The 16,790-nt window shown below is 52.8% G+C and overlaps 2 protein-coding genes across 5 annotated transcripts in view; one reads left to right on the top strand and one right to left on the bottom strand.

Moving 5' to 3' along the window:
* Window positions 1-16,790, top strand: part of Rsph14 (radial spoke head 14 homolog) — a 74,830-nt gene that overhangs the window by 12,485 nt on the left and 45,555 nt on the right. The window lies entirely within an intron of this gene.
* Gnaz (G protein subunit alpha z) overlaps window positions 2,158-16,790 on the bottom strand; it is a 49,763-nt gene continuing 35,130 nt past the window's right edge. For both annotated transcript variants that reach the window (XM_034524907.2, XM_076916942.1), the window contains exon 3: window positions 2,158-4,157. In XM_034524907.2, coding sequence (XP_034380798.1) covers window positions 3,813-4,157 — 345 coding nt within the window. In that variant the 3' untranslated portion in view covers window positions 2,158-3,812. The remainder of the gene's footprint in view (window positions 4,158-16,790) is intronic.

Genomic DNA, 16,790 nt, shown 5'->3' with positions numbered 1-16,790 from the left:
TACGCTGAGGAGCATAGCTGTTGAGGGCAGCCAGCGTCATTGTAACCATGGAGGATGCCCTGCATCAGTGATCGTACAAGCCACAGAGGAAGGTGGTGATCCCCGATGGCGGTGTGTCTTGGGAGGGGAGGCTAGATAGTACCAGCAGAGCCTGGGCGAGCCCCGTCAGCTGTTCCTGTCACCAACTTCTCACTTAATTTCCTTTGGAAGGCCTGTTACCAATTTCCCTGCTAAAGCTGGCTATCGGTATTTACCCTGTAGGCCTCTCCTGCGTCTCTTAGGTCAGCCTGTGCCCTTAGGGGGAAGGAGATGGGTCAGATGGTTACCTTGCGGATGAATCCGTGGAACCTGCTATATTTTATGGACTCGAATTAGCGGAATTTGCCTATGCTGCCCTGGGAGTGGGCAAGTATAAGGAGGTGAGCTAGGGAGGGATTAAAACACGTAGACAGGCTGAGATGGATTTTAGCCTGATCCTGAGGGATGGACATGTTGAGGAGTGTGAGAATGGAGTGTGAGAGGGAAGGGAGGAAGGACTGTCACAGGCGAGCTACAGCAGACAGGCAGTGAACTCAGCATGGTACCCAAAATGGGCGTCCGGGGAGGAGATGATGGTTGATCTCGATTGTTAACTTGACAGAATCAAGGATCTCTTAGAAGGTAAGATCTGAGCATGCGCACTAAGGGGCTGTGCGGTCTAGGCATGCTCATTGAGGGTCGGTATGGTCTGAGCATGCTCCCTGAGGCTCTGTATGGGTTAGCCTACCCACTGGACAAGGCTTGAGAAAGATTAGGTAAATTGGAGAGGGCCAACCCACCTTGACTCTGGGCAGCACCATGTCACACGCTGGGTTCTGGATAGGAGCGAGCACGCACTGACATCCCTGACCACGAATGTGATGCGACCAGACGCTCTTGCCTCTGTGGCTTCCTCGACATGATGGCCTGCGACATCAGACTGTGAGCCAAAACAAAACCCTTCCTTCCTTAAACTGCCTTTATTGGGTATTTTCATTGTAGCGACTGGACAAGGAACTAATGCAGGGTCTGGGAGGGATCATGAGAAAAGATGTCCACGGGGCTCTGGGGTCAGGCCTCCTCTCATCTCTGCACACACCAAGGGAGGTAGAATCTATTTTCCCGCCAGTGGTGTATTTTTAGGTTAAAGATGCTTACAGTTGGGATGAAAAGCACAGAGTAAGTCTCAATGACTTACAGGTGAACATCTTTATCGTCTTAAACGAAAGCCCCTTCCCTTCCCTTCCCTTGGGCTCTTGTCATTGGTGACTTGGGAACTTGAGAGAGACGCCCACATGGGTGGGAGGGTAGAACGTGGACCAGAGACACCCAGGTCTATGTGTCTGTATTTGAGCGCCTTTGTGTGGCTGTCTGCTGCCCGACAGGGCTGTCTGGAGTTCTCCTTGGAGAGACAGAGTGGTTTTAGGGTCACTCTGAGCTCTTTGTGGGTACCCTGCCCCATTCTGGTGCAGTTCAAGGGTGATGATCCAGTCACCCTACTCCTGGGTTCCTCATCAAGAACAGTGCGTTTCCCTGACTTGAGAGAATCCCCTCACCGCTTGATTCCTGACCTTGATCTTAGACTCCTTCCCGGACTTCCTGGACTGTAAGGTGGTCACCAGGGTCATCGGCAGAGACATGTTTAATTTTTGTAATTGTAGAGCGTCTGGCTGCACCTGAAGGAGTCCTTTGTTCGGCATGTCTCCTTGGCTTCTACCGGCACGCTGATCTAATCATCCCCCTGCCGTGCGCCTCTGAACGCCAAAGCCAGTTAGTGGGCAGTATAGGATCTGCCAACTCACACCCCTGGAGAGTTATCTGTGGGGTAAAGGAGTCCCAGGAAGGTTACAAGCTGGGGCAGTGCTGGGTGGGGCCTTGGGTGCAGAAGGGGGCCAGTGACGTCATCATCTGCAACCTCCTCTCACCGGAGGCCACAGGGGCCTGGCAGATCTCTCTTCTCTTTTGTAACTTCAAGTTTATCCTTGCTTGACGTTCAACCCCCAAATGATTTTAGCTGTGCGGGCACCTAGACGTGAAGGGAGGGGGAGGGGCCTCACGGTGGAAGGCGTCTCTAGCTGCTTCTCTAGACAGCACCGAGCTCAGCCACACACGAGCCACATACAGCACACGGGGACAGAGTTTGGCTCCGTTCAGGGTATTTTATTTCTTAAAGTAGACAACTTTCGAGTTTTATATGGGTCACCGGCTCTTCCCCCTCTCCGTACAGCTTTAGCGTCTTGGCTGCGGTTCTGTACAGTGACCTCGGACACACACGGGTACCAAATACAGGGCTGAGAGAGATTTGGCAAGGGATTCAGTGGTGCCATCCCCTTGGTAGCAGGGCTTTGTGTTTATACACAGCCGAGGCTCTTTCAGGACCAGTGTCTGTGGGCCCTGGGGCTAGAAGGCCCGGAGTGCACAGTCCCAGCCAGGCCTCCCTCCTTCAGGCCACAAATCTAGCTGTGCCTTCACTGGAGTCTGAGCAGCCCCCTGCCCATGTCAGGCGTGGAGTGCGTAGGGACCGGGGAGTGCCATCTCTTGCCTAGCCCGCTTCCTTCATTTGGCAAAGCCATAGATAATTTACACTTTAAATACCAAGACATTCAGCTATTGTTCATTGGCTCTTAGGTAAAGGACCTTCTTTTAAATACATCACATTTATTTCTCTTAAATAAAAACAAAGCAGAAAACGGCACCAATAACAAGAGAACATTGCAGAGGCTTATGTACATATGTCCCATGAGGCTGGCGTGGGACATTCGCCCCAGAATTCTTTGGAGCCGAGGAGCAGAATCGTCCAGGTGACAACTTCTATACTCAGCAAGCCAGACACAAAAGGGACACCTGAAATGAAATGTGTTTTGAAAATCTGCATTTTAAAAAAAGAATATCTAATCACATCTGAAATTGTCTGTAGTTTTTTTTTTCCTCTGTGAAACATAATATTTGGCCAAAAATAAAAATTAAAAAAAAAAAAAAAAAAAAAAAAAGGATGCCAGAGAAGAAAAACCAGGTTTCCATTTATAAAACATCAGACCAGTAGAAGAAAAGCTAGAAACCCAGCTGGCCTAGTTTGAAATAAACGGTGACACTCATTATCCTGTGTTAATTTTTGCTGCATACATTTTAGCTGTTTTTGTAAAAGCCACCAGTAGTCGGAGGTCTGGTTAGAGCAGTCCACTTATTTCCTCCGGTTCTAGGTACAGGATGAATGTGACGCAGAGTGTCTGAGTCGGGTGTGGCTAGCAGGGAGGCTACACAGTCCCTGCTCCGGGCCTCCTTCCTGGTCAGCGGTAGTCCCCAGTCCAGAGCTCAGTTGGTGAGCTGGCCTTCACCCAGGCAATGGGCACAGCTGGCCGGCCCTGGCCCCAGCTCTGTAGCTTCTCCCCAGCAGTCTAAGGTGGGCCCTTCCTCCCGCGCAGAGTAGGGCCAACTCAGGAAGGCAGAGTGAAGGGGGTGGGGGAGGGGCAAGATGGCCCCGGAATGAACTTGTGACAGCAGCTTTTTAAAACTCGAGGAAACCTTGACGCTCTGGAGAACGTTGCCGTCTCCAGATGTGTGTGCGTGTGTGTGCCTGTCTGTGTGTGTGTGTGTTTGTGTGTCTACCTACCTAGCAATCTATCCAAATATATTTATGTTTGTGGGGCCAAGGAGGCCGAGGCCGGGGGTGGGGAGGGGACACTCTCTTCAAGCCCCCCTGTTTTCTGCCCCTGGGTCGGGCCTCTCTAGCATGAGGTGTGGGGTTCTGACACCCCGTGGGTTTCACCACAGGCAAGCAGGCTGTGCCCAGCTCCTCAGCAAAGGCCGATGTACTTGAGATTGTTCTGTATAATGACGTCTGTCACTGCGTCAAAAACAAACTGGATGTTACTGGTGTCGGTGGCGCAGGTGAAGTGGGAGTAGATCTCCTTGGTCTCCTTGTTGCGGTTCAGGTCCTCGAACTGCCGCTGGATGTAGACGGCCGCCTCCTCGTACGTGTTCTGGCCCTTGTACTCCGGGAAGCAGACGCTGAGCGGGATGCGCCGGATCTTCTCCGCCAGGAGGTCCTTCTTGTTGAGGAAGAGGATGAGCGAGGTGTTGATGAACCAGTTGTTGTTGCAGATGGAGTCGAAGAGACGCAGGCTCTCCGCCATTCGACTCTGTGGTTGTGAGGAGGGAAGTGTGTCTGTTAGTCTCACAGTGAGAGAGAGAGAGAGAGAGAGAGAGAGAGAGAGAGAGAGAGAGAGAGAGAGAGAGAGAGAGAGAGAGAGAGGAGAGAGAGAGGGAGGAGGGGGAAAAGGGGAGGGAGAATGAATATGGATATTTAGGTTCACAGCCCCACCAGGAGGGGCACTCAGTTTTTGAGACTACCCACCTAGTGCTAGCCACCCCCCCACCCCCCAGATAGCATCCTGCTCCTGACAGGAATCCCCCCTCACTCAGGTCAAATCAGCATCTCCCCATCTCCCCCAGGGACAACTAACAGTCCCTGATTGTCTAAGGGTTTCCTGCCTCTTCTGGACCCTTCCTCTGAATAGCCTCACTGTGTGGCATGAGGGCTGAGGCAGTGCCCAGGCTAGTTGGCTTGCACCCTGGGGACGCAGGACCCTCCATGCTTACACTGATGTATTTCAAACAGTGCTAGCTCCTGGCCTTCTCCACGCCCACACTTAGAAGCTCAAGTCTTCCCCTGGGAACTACGTCTTCAACATGAGCTTCAACTATTTCTCCAAGTTTCACACGGTCCCTCTGAAACCTTAGTTCTGCCGTGTGGCATGGCCCATGTCTCCTCCATAAGCTGGAACAGCTGCTTCTCACTGCACCGTGTCCCTTTCCCTCTCAGTGGCTTCAAGGACTCACACTCAGTGGCCACGGAGGCTGAGTAGGCAGGTGGGCTTGCACATAGCATGAAGGTGACATCCTAGGAAAGAGTTGTGACCAAATGACAGAGTGCGGCCCCTGGTCCCTTCCGTACTTTGCCTCTCTTCTTGTTTGAGGACATGTAAGTTGTATAGTGACTCTAGGTCTTAAGGAGCACACCTGCCTCCCAGGACATGGACACATCTTATTTCTGAAACAAGTAGCTGTCCACACCTGGAATCACTGCTGGAGGAAGCTGCCCGGCACTTTGAGATAAAGTGAACAAGCCAAGTTCCTAGATATGCGGGAGACCAGTTTTTATATCCTCACCAACCAAGATACTGGCCAGTGAGTGACTCTGGCACCGACAAGGTGGGCACAGGCATCAGCAGTTTTACCAACAAATACAGTGACAGTGATGACGGTTGCGAGCAGATGGTTCTGCCTGTGCAAACTTCACGACTTTCTTGAGAAACTGAGGCACGGAGAGGTAGGGAATGTGCTCCAGGTCCCTCACAGGAGCTGTGGACTTGTAACTCCTGTGCAAAGGAGTGGCCTGGAGGCCAGGTTCCAGGGTATCACGTAGGAACCAGCATTCTAGACTCCGTGTTCTCTGAGGCACAGGCTTTGGCAGTGCCTCTGCTAGGGGAGGGAGCAGATGTGAGGAGAGGGGAGGGCAGGCAGAGGTACCTGTCATGGAGGGTCCCTGGCTACCCAGGAGACTGTTTTGCAAATCCAGTGTTTAGAGTTGATACGACCAATACAGAATGGCAAAACCTCTGAACAGCGAGGCCTTGGCGTGGTCTAAATTGGCCTTTCGGCTGAGAAACAGGAAGCAGGGTCCTAAGCTCAGCATCTGGTGCCTTCCTTTGCAGTTGAGCCCCAGACCTGGATATGATGTTCTTAGGGTGAGATCAGTGTGTGTGTGTGTGTGGGGGGGGGGGAGTGGTCTAGGAATGTTACATTCTACAGGGAGAATAATTAACTCTAATGGATTCCTGGAAACTGCCGTTGTAAAGATGACAGTGGGAACGGAGCTGTCACTTCTCATATAAATGATGTCATAATTGGGGCTTTTGCTTCTGACTCCAAATTCTGTATCAGATATGGCTATTAGCACATATTCCTCAATTCATTGAGCAGGCTTGGCGGGGCATGTCCTGAGCGCATGGGCCATGTCTCTCATGCTAGATAGAGGTCTCGGAGCGATGAGCCTTGGCAGGGATCCTGGGATCTGTCTAGGGGTAGACAAGGGGGCCTCCCCTTGCCCATAAGGGGGGTAAGGAAGCACAGAGTAGGGGTGCTGGTTCCCTTAGCTCCGATGGGTCAACTGTGGTGATAGTAGTGGGGGTTCTTGGGCCCAGATCAGCCCAGCTTAGGAGGGTTCGGCTGTTTAAAGGTGCTGTTAATATAATAGTGCAGTTGCTGGCCAAGAGTCAGTCAGACCTCTTAGGAAATGCTTAGAGAAGAGCTCAGTTGCAGGAGACCTTTAAGGGTAGCAGTAGGTAGGGCCAAAGGACCACCTACTGGTGGTAACTGTCATCCTGGAGACTGCCTCAGCTTCTTCCCATTTGTCTTAAGCTGTCTGTGTGCACCATGGCTTCCTTTCCACGCCAGCTGCCTGGACCACTTCCCCACTGGTGCCTCTCATACTCTGGGGACCCTGTCTGACTAAGCCTTTGCGTTGGTGACTCAAGCGATCATGGAAGCCAGGCCCTAGCTCACAGGATGGCAGACAGCACAAGGGGTAGGAGCAGGTATCTGGGAAGCCCTAGGCTCTGCTGTAGCTTCAAGTTCAGGTTTCCTGACAACCTCCTCTATTTTTTGAGGACCCCAGAGCTACACTGGTCATCACTTTGCAGTCTCCTGGGAGGTGATGTACCTCATGTAACATTTGTCCCCATGGTCCCATCCCCTGGGACCAGCCCAGTAGGATTCAGAGAAGACTGCTGTGGCACTCGTCTGTGCATGTGGCTTGTAGGCTCATGGAGACTTGGGGCTTCGGAGTAAAGGCAGTCCCAGAGCTAGTCACTTCCTTCTGTTCTCTAGAGGGATTCCTGATGCTGGGCGTGTTATCCTTGTGTGAGCATCGAACCCCCAAATCCCGGTAAAGTGGATATGCACACCTGCCCTGGGAGCCAATCAAGAGGGTCAGTTAGAAGGCACAGCATGGCCACAGTAGCTCCAGCACACGGCCTCTCAATATGAGGGCCCAGCAAGAGAAGGCAGGTACTGTATCCTGCCTGAATCTGTCTGGAGATAGAGGCTCTGGGACCATCTGTGGCTCTGTGGCAGAGGTGGGACAAAGAACCACAGGCAATCACAATCAGGACCTTGCCCCAGTGAGGCTGACGACAGGATCTGGTGGCCAGGGAGGGGGGTCTTGCACTTGGATCCAAAAGAGCAACATCAGAGGCGATGGTGGAAGCCCTGCCTTGTCTCTTGACTTGGTGCCCATCTCCAGTCTCCTGTGCCCACTGATGGGTCCAGTGTCCTTGGGCCCAGATTCACAGTGGGATCTGCATTACTGGAGCCTCATGTGCACAGTGGCACCCTGCCACCTCGAATCGCCACCACTGAAAGAACCATGGTACTCTAGGCTGTAACTGTAGACGTCATGCTATGCTTGGGGTGAGAACAGGAGGGCGGAAGTCGGCCTTCTGCCTGGCCTCCACAGCATGTCCAATCATGCTCTGCTTCTCTTGTTGGGCATCACCTCAGGCCCCTTCCGAGAAGCTGCAGCCTACCTCCCTAAACCATTTCTGGCTGTGTCCCCAGTCAGTCTGTGGGGCATCTCCCCTACCTGTTCTCTATTTGCTTCTGCTTGGTTTCTGGGGTCACAGCTACTCCTAGAGGTGGTATGGTGGGCACTTTTACTGCACCCCTAGTCTGGTAGCAACTGCTTTACTGGCCCACCACGACATCCTAGCATCTGAGGAGCTGTAAGCAAGCAAGTCATAGTTCACTTCCCTGAGTAGCCGTGGGAGATGGGGAGGCTTCCTCTTCACACGTGAACCAAGCCCTAGGGTAGCACCGACTTGTCAGAGCTTGGTAAAGAACCATATTCTGTTCTGGCAGGACATCCCCCTTACCTTCTTACCTGTCCGGCCACCAACAGTTACCACCATGGTGGAAATGCATGGTCAGCAGTTGCTAGGAGGCCAGCTAGGGATTAACCACTCAGCTCGCCGGAGGGCTCTCTCACTATGGAAATAGTATCTTCTAGGAACCCGGGGTTCATCTGAACATTCATTTATATGAATAACCCAGAGCAGATGATTCTGACAGAAGCCCGGGCAATGTGGGCATTTTGCTGCCTGGTGATGGGAAACAGTGATTGCTAACAAGTCGTGTCAGCCACGGTGAGGCTAGGTAACGGCCCCCAGGGTGGGTTCCAGCGTTTTCTTGGATACTCTTGAAATGTTTAGATGGCTCCATGTATGTTCGAAGCCACATAACTCCCCTGCCTCAGGTGCTCGACTGCACTTGGATTTCTTACAACAGGGGGTAAGAGGGGATTATGGCATATACCTAAGGAGCTTCAAACATGTTTGCCTGAGAATCTGGGAGAGGGGGGTTATTCACCCTCCTACACCCCAAAAAAGCTTCCAGGTGCCAGCACCTATCGTAGTCAAACCAGGACTGGATCCTGGAATGACTGATTCTCTCAGGGTGAGCCATTTCATTCCTCTTCTGCACACCTGGTGACACATAGTGGCAGGTGTCCTTAGTTACGCATCCAAGGCCTGGGCCCATTTTAAAAATCTCCCTTCTGTGGTCTCTCTGTATCCTGACTAAGCTTCTAAGGATAATATCTGGACCTTCGTGATGGGTATTGGGTCTCCCGCCTCCAAGTTCTAAATGTTTCCATAACAGACTTGGACTCCACTGTCCCACACAGGCCAGCCCCACCACTCAGGACACCACCCTGTCCCTTGCTTGTCCCTTGGAGCAAGAGGCTGATGTAACTGGTGCCTCACGCCCTTCATCTTGTTAACAGGTTGAGGCCAGCAGCTCCCAAAGATGAGATTTTTCTTTTTAACCATTCGAGTGTGTGCGGACACATAAACCTGGAGGTCATGTGGGACCCAAATCCTTCGCCTATGTCAGAGGCCTTGGGACTCTTCCTGACACGTGTTCAGCTGTGCCTGGCCAGACACCTTACCACATAGGCCCCAGTGCTGGGCTTGCAATGACCCACTCGTCCCTTCCGTAAGGACAGCTTTGCTGTCAAAGCCATTTAGTTCTCAGGATGAATAGCTATGGCTCATGTCAAGGACCTGGGATTCAGGGTTCCTCTTAGAACTGAAAAAATGCTCCAATCCTTGGGAGGCAGGATTGCCAGTTTGAGGCCAGCCTGGACTACACAGCCAGACTCTACTAAAGAAAAATAGAAGTCTTCAAACCCAAAACCATCCACTGAAAAAAGCCCCAGCGGAAAGAGCAGCAAAGCCAGTTTGACCCCCCTGACCTAAGGTATAGCTTCTCCTCTGGCGGTCCATGTGGAGTAATGAAGTAGCTAGCACTTGTTGCTTGGGAATGACCCATGGCCACTCCTCCAGGGCCCGCACCCACTTGGTGAATTGGTGCCTTAGAAGCCACCAATCACTCCTACCCGGAGAGTGGTAGTAGTATAAGCCTTTTCTTCCTGGGGATGCTCTCCCCATTGGGATTCCCAACAACTCTTCTTGGGGACCCAGGACATGGCAGCTTCCTTTGGCTTCTAACTACACCAGCAATGTAGACAGTCCTTCAGACACTGAACCAGTCTAATCCCTTCCCAAACCTTTCCCCGATTTGTGTATACACTCCTGCAGCGGGTACTGCTAGTTCACGTAGCTCAGGGTCATACTAGTTCCAGGAAGCCATGCGTATACACCTCCTCATGCTGAACACATGCTATTGTTATTAAGTAGGGGCTTTACCACATTCTGATACCAGGTGAGGCCTCCCCTTCTGTGCCATGGAATCTGGCTGTTGCTGGCTGTGGGGTGAGCCAAGGAGCTAGGGAATGTTATACGGGGACCAATCCCGTCTCCTTGTTCCACCCTCAAGGCCCAGGGCAAAGCATGCTCTCCAGACACTGGGTGGGTACCTTCTAGATGGTGGGATGGGTAGACGGGGTGAAACAGTAACAGATGAGAAGGGCAAAAACCCTCTTCCGCTAACCACCAGGAGCGTTTGCCCATGTCTAAGATAGCACGTGTAACTGGACCCCAAAAACAGAGTGGCTGAGGGCTGAAGCAGCGCACACAGCTCAGCCCCTGGACCCAGGCTCAGGCAACTGTTAGCAGCGGGGATTTTAGCCAACGGCAGGGACTCAGAGGTCCTAGCCTGCACTTATCCCCAGGCCAGTGAGTTAGAGGCAGAAGCCAGTGGTGTGTGGCGACACAGGATCGCAGGTAGAATGGAGACAGTGCTGACAAGAGCTAGGACAGAACCCATGTAGGAGGAGGCTTGGGCCGACACGGCCTCCTTACGAAAAGGGGAAGATGTTACAGAGGCCATTTAGCCAGACCTGGAGCATCCTGTTCTAATGCAGAGCTAAGCTCAGCAGCACGGAACCGGAGCAGCCGGGCCACGTCTTCATCATGGCTGGCCCTGACGCTTTGACCCAGGGTGCTTGTCAAAGAGTAACATCTTGCAGAGTCTTCAGTGGACTGAGCAGAAAAAGGAAGCTGGTTCAGTGATGCCCATCGGCCAACTAGGGCATCGACATTTGCTCCTGAGGGATTTTTTTTGTCCCTCCCTGGTACAGCCCTCAATCAGTACTAAAAGCAGCCCATGCAGACCTGGGGGCTCCAAGTGGGTACTTCCTACTATGTCTCAAGTCCTCCCCCAACAGATGCACATGCTTCAGGGTCCGCCCTGTTGGACCTCTCCAGACCCCTCTGCCAGGCTCCTAGTCTAGCCATGTAGCGTGTTCCCACCCCACACGTGTGCTCAGAGTCTTCTCTTTCCTGGGACCCCCCTTCCCCGAGCCTCTAGCCTGTAATCTTCAGAGGTATCTTTCAATTCTATATGATTCTACCCAGCCTTAAGAGGATGACCAGTCAGTCGCATCTCAGTATCTTTCCTTCAGTCTAGACCGCAGGCCTCCTGCCCTTTGGGTCCACGGTCATGGGCACCTAACCACATATCCTGTCTTGTAGTTTGGATGTGGAATGTTTCCCGCAGGCTCAGGGGTTTGAACACTTGGTCCCCGGAAGGTGGTACAGTCTGAGGAGGTGGTCAAACCATATGGGATGGAGCCTCAGAGGAGGAAGTGGATCACTCCACTCCCTCTTTACACCTTGCTTCCTGGGCGTGGATGCAATGTGACCAGCCTGGCGCCGTGCTTCCCCTGCTTGCTTGCCACACCTTCTCTGCCATGGGGTCACCATGAGGGAACTGTGTCCCTTGGGAACTATAAGCCCAAATGAACTCTCCCTCCCTTAAGTTGCTTTCGCCCGAGAATTTTATTACAGCTACAGGAAAAGAAACTAAGGCACCGCCAGGGGCTGCCATGCTCTGTGATCAGAAGCCTCTGGTTTGGAAAGGACAAGGTTAGATCTGAAGTAGCACACTGCTCTTGGGACCTGGGACCATCAGAGTCAGGGACTGTCACTAAGATGAGGTGCTGAGAAGCTTCCGGTGGGCATGACTCTGCTGGCTTCCTGGAGGAAAGCAGCTATTGATGCTATGTAAGTACTCTTGAGCCACACCTCAGTCACTACCAGATGGCGGTGAGACCCTTATGTCGCTCCTCAGATTCCACATCACAGTTCTTGCCTTAGTGAAGCAAACTACTCACCCTGGATCCACCGGTGACCTGGGAAGGACTGTTTCTGAGAAGCTGGTCCTGGATTGGGAACTGAACGAGGTATCCTTTGCCTCCTCCCCTGAGCTCTATCTCCAGGCCCCATGACACTGACGTCAGGCTTGTCAGCCAGGCCCTTGACACTTTCACTGATAGACTAGACTAAGTCCCGTGCACACGCTCCCTTGCTGGTCTGGAGATCTGTGGCTGCACTTCCTATCTGGGAGCCGGCTGTCTCTGCCGCTCTCTCCTACTTTAGAGCCATGGGGGAGGTTACTATCCATGCTGTGGTGTCCTCAAGGAGCTTAGACACATGAGGAGTGAGGTGAGAAAGCCTGAGGGGGGAGCCTGATGAAATCTAAGCAGGCATTATGGCACTGCTTCCTAGCAGTAGGAACAGGTTGAGGAGGCAGCAGACATATACCTAGGGGGCCAGATGCTTGGTTCTCCCCAGACAGACGGCTACTGGCTGCTGGCTTCCCTGTTCCATCCTTGCCTTCTCAGTGACGTGGCTCCCCGTGGGCAGAGCCTGTGTATCTACCCCAGTGCTTGGATGGAACGCCAGCTAACCCTAACTGAGACAAGGCAGGTGGGCCTCTGTCCCCTTCGGCCTACGGGGAAGCTCTCAGGTACTTTGAGCACAGCCACCTTCAAGTGTGTGGTAGCCTCTTGGGTCTATCTCAGCACTGAACTGCCGGAAAGTGGCAACAGCAGCTGTCACAGAGGGCCAGCTGCCCCTCCCTCTGTTCAGTTTAGCACCCAGACTCTCAGTAGACAGATTGCTGTTTCCATGACAACTGAAGAGGACGCCTCCACCCTCCATCTCACACAGCAATAAAGACCAAAGACAGGAGGGGCTGTACATCTTAATCTTAGCCCAATATGTCTACCTGGGGGTAGCAGCAGCGGGCCTTTGGGAATCGGGGGACCTGCTCCTCCTCCTCCTCCTCTGATCTCTTGGCTCACTCAGGCCTAACAGCCAGTAGGCAAATAAGACAGAAGGTTTCTCTGGTGACATGCTCCTGATGAGAGCATCCACCAGCGGGAAGGCCACTCTCCTATTCACATCGGAAAAGTGACACAGGGCTCCAGGCCCAGAGAGAAGGGTCATGATGGGGACCTTTGAAGCATTCCTATTTTATAGATTCGACCTCTGCCCAGCCCACCACCCTGGACCAAGGAGGGTTCTAATACAGACTGCATCACCTTCAGGCTTGGTCAGGGTTATTGGCCTCGGGGGAACTGGGATGTATCTGGAGACAGAGGAGATAACTGGGGGACTTACTTCCAGTGCAATCTGGTTAGCATTCTCTCCTCCTTCCTGCGAAACTTAACTGCTGCTTCGAGAGCCTGGAGAATTGGATTAGAAAGGCTTGTGATTCCACGAGCCCTCCTGTCCTGGAGCCTGTCTGTAGGAACAAGCCAGGCAGTGTAGGAGCAAGGGGAGCACTGAAGCCAAGGGGGCTGCTGCCTGCCTACGAGCTGGGTCCCACCTGTGTTCTGAGTGCTCACCCTCAGGGTGGTCCCCTCCACACAATGGTTCCTACCCCTCCTCTACATGCCAAACCTGGACCTGGCAGTTATGTGGGTGCTCAGGACCCTGAAGCAGATGGCACAACCTGGCCTACTGCTCTGGCTCCCAGGGCCTGCTCACAGGCTCTATTCCGATCTTGCCTGCCCACCACTTGGCTCCACACATTACGCTATTTTTGGTCTCTGGGATCTGCCATAGCTTTCCCAACTAGAGACCCCGCCTACCCTTAAATCTCAGGTCCCTCCCATTCAGTTCAATATTCCTTTCATGCAAGCTTCTCTACTCGGCTCTCACTTTCAGGGCTCTGAGCGGTATATGGAGAGGAGGCTGGAAGTCTAGCAGTGAGTCCCTGCTTGAGGGACAGACAAGAGCAATAAACAAACTCAGACTTCAGAGAATGGAGTCCTTCCGAGGAGGAATACACACACTTACCAGCTCTCCAGAAAGACAGGATTCAGATGTTGAACGTGACTCAGGGCAGCAGCCTGGGCAGGACACCCTGGGACTCTGTGATATCAGTGGATTCTCTGATGGGAACCCACCTCCCTGCACGTGCCTTGTGAGCACCCTCCAGGGGCTTCCAGCTGTGGTCAACACACTTCCCCCCTCATCCGTGTGCACACTTCACCTGAAGGCCTTTCGCCACAGTGTCTTCCTGCACATTGCTCTTCCCCTGGGCGCACCTCTAAAGTGTCTACAGGCCCTCTTAGCACCATAACGCTTTTGGCACTGTTCACACCATATTCTTGTCAGTGTTCGTTATTTGTCCATGAGTTCATGACTGACTGACTTGGGACCTGCTCTCCTTAACTTGGGACAAACCTCAGAAAGGGCCAGATGGCCTTTGGAGTAGCAGCTGTTTCAGGTAGGTTAGAGTAAGAGGAAGCTTCCGTGCTTGGCTGCCCACCCTGTGCCCCACCCCTTGGGCCTGGACTACAGACGACCAGGGGTTGTGTTGGGAGGGTTATCTAGGTTGTGGTTTGGGATGTGACAGGTACCCAAATGAGGTTCTGACCAAATGGGACTGGGATTTCTCCTCTGTAGCAGCCTCACTTCCCAGTGACAGGTGATCTGCATCTTGTGTCCGATGCTCAGAGGGTAGGTCTGGTCAGAGACTACAGAGGTGCTGGGTTTCAGTTTTAAAAGGACCGAGAATGGTCAGATCCCACATCATGGCACGGGAAGTCTAGGGTCTGCATTTGTGAATTAGCACTCTCTGGGCAATCCCCTGGGCTGTGTACAGATGCACAAGGCCCAACTCTGTGCCTGTGCTCCTCTTGCCGGGTGTCCTGTGCGTCCTGCTTGTGTAGCTGCATGGCCCAGCTGCCCAGCCCAGATGCTGCCGCCTCCTGCAGGCAGAGATCCCTAAACCCACAGAAGCCACCTTGTCCTAGTGGCACAGTGAGGGTGGCTACAACTTGTAAAGTCAGGAGTTCTGGATCTCTAATGTTCACTGGCCTTTCTTTCCCAGGGTTGCTTCTCACCCAGTCCCCTTTACTGTCACCTTCTCTCAGATGCTCTTCCTCCCCCAACCAGGGCCAGTCAGCTGTCACCCGGGCAGGAAGGGGAGGCAGAGTACCTTGGGAGCAGCCCCTTCTGGTCAGCAGCAAATGAGATTTCTCTGGGTTGGAGGTTTGGGCAGGGGTATGATCTAACAAGTCCAGAAGGCAAACCCCTGCCTAGCCATGTCCCTCCAGGTGCCCAGTGAAGAGTGCAATGTTCAAAGAAACAGTATACGCCAGGCCTGCCACTTCAAACAGCAAAGACTGTTTAAACAAGATAAGAGGCTTCGGGTAAGGCTATACCTCAGGTTCTACTAACACGGGACGACTTTGTTATGAACCTGCCAGAGACAGCAGGAACAACTTCCTGCCTCACATAGCAGGTGAGCTATGGCCACCTCCTGTTTATCTTTACAGTGTAGAAGGGGCTGGGGTGTCCCTAAACAGAGGTAATAGAAGCTACCTCCCGGACCTGCCTAGTCCCTGGGTAGTGGACAGCAACGGGTCCTCATTAGGATACATGGGTTTGGAGGCCCCTGATTTTGCAACCAGGGAAATCTGTGTGTGGAACCCAAGTTTCTTCATCTGTGGAGTGGAAGGCCACCTCTTGCTGGGCTAGGAGCTCACAGTCTGCACAAGCAGTGCTCTGGAGTATGACCCTGAACAGGCTCGGCACCGTCTGCTATGGCTATTGTCCTTCTGAATGGGAAGCTAGGAGCCCATGATGTACTATGTGAATTGCCCGAGATGCCCAGGAGTTGGGTGAGGGGCTTGGGGCATCAGAGTTGTACTGCTCAGTCAGCCTGGACCTGAGCCATCCAGATAGATACAGGTGGCCACATGACACACTAGGATGACTTCCAGGTTACATTCCTACCAACTCTCAGGCCCCAATGTTAGCTAGAAATAGGTACCCACAGTACCCATTTTTTGTTTGTTTGTTTGTTTTTCTAAACTTAACTGATAGAGCTTTCTAGGGGCAGGAGTACAGACATTAGCAGTTACCCTGTTCAGTCAGGGGCCTCTCGGCAGTAGGCCCAACCAACACCCCATAAGTCACCTGTCTTGCCTTTTATTTTGTAATGGATCTCAGAAGCAACGGCAGACACGTTCTCAGGGCTTGGTGATTCTGTTTTAACAGGTGCTGGTTCAAGTCCCAGGGGAGACAGAACCCCAGAGTGTGATATGGGTACTGGGCATCATATACCCAGAGGTTGGGACTTAGGAACATTCTAAGACTCCTGGGTCTGGAACAGAAAATCCCCCAAGATGCTAAGTGCAGTCACTCCAAGAGGAGGAAGATGGAGTACCAGTTCTCTTCTGCTGTCCATGCCCAGCAGGCCGGAAGCATTGGGGGTGGGGGTGGGGGTGGAACTCAGGCTGTGGCTCCTGTCCCCGCTCACAGGGGTCTCCTACCCAGCGGGGAAGGCTCCTTTCCACAGTCCTAGGCTGCCTTTGCCTCTACTGAATTAAGAACCAGGTCTCCGCTTTGCTACTGAGTTAAATCTTGCTGGTGTGTGTGTGTGTGTGTGTGTGTGTGTGTGTGTGTTTGTGTGTGTGTGAAATATAAGCCCTCCCCCCCCACCAGTCACTAACAGGAAGTTAACAGACTTCAGGAAGCAAGTGTTTTATAAACTGGGGACAGATGTAGGCCTGTGGAGAAAGCTGGAGCACAAAGCCCTGCCTGCTGTTCTCCAGGGGATACCTGGGGCTTACACATCACCTGGACTGTTCAGCAGGCGCAGGCATAGTAGCAGAGCCAGCCTCTCCCACCCCCACAGGCACCAACGCCTGTGAAATCCTTTACAGTAGGACTGGGCCATTCCTCTGAGGAACAAGAGAAACGGGCTGAAGAGAGAAGCCAGTGGGGAGCATCTGCTCATGGCCTATAGGATGGATTTCAGCGGTGCTCATCCTTTAGGGGAAAAAGAAAGAGTACTTTAGGTCATCTGCAGGATTGGGGGTGGGGCATGGGGGTGTTGCTGTAGCAAGCTTAGCTCTGTCTAAACTCTACTTAAGGAGACAGAGCTTCCTAGGGAAAAATGTACACGTGTGTACTCTGACCATCACAGAAGTCAGATGTGACTTACTCTCCGGG

Source organism: Arvicanthis niloticus, chromosome 20 (assembly GCF_011762505.2).
Source record: "Arvicanthis niloticus isolate mArvNil1 chromosome 20, mArvNil1.pat.X, whole genome shotgun sequence".
Lineage (NCBI taxonomy): Eukaryota > Metazoa > Chordata > Mammalia > Rodentia > Muridae > Arvicanthis > Arvicanthis niloticus.
This window is presented reverse-complemented; position numbering and strand designations above follow the sequence as displayed.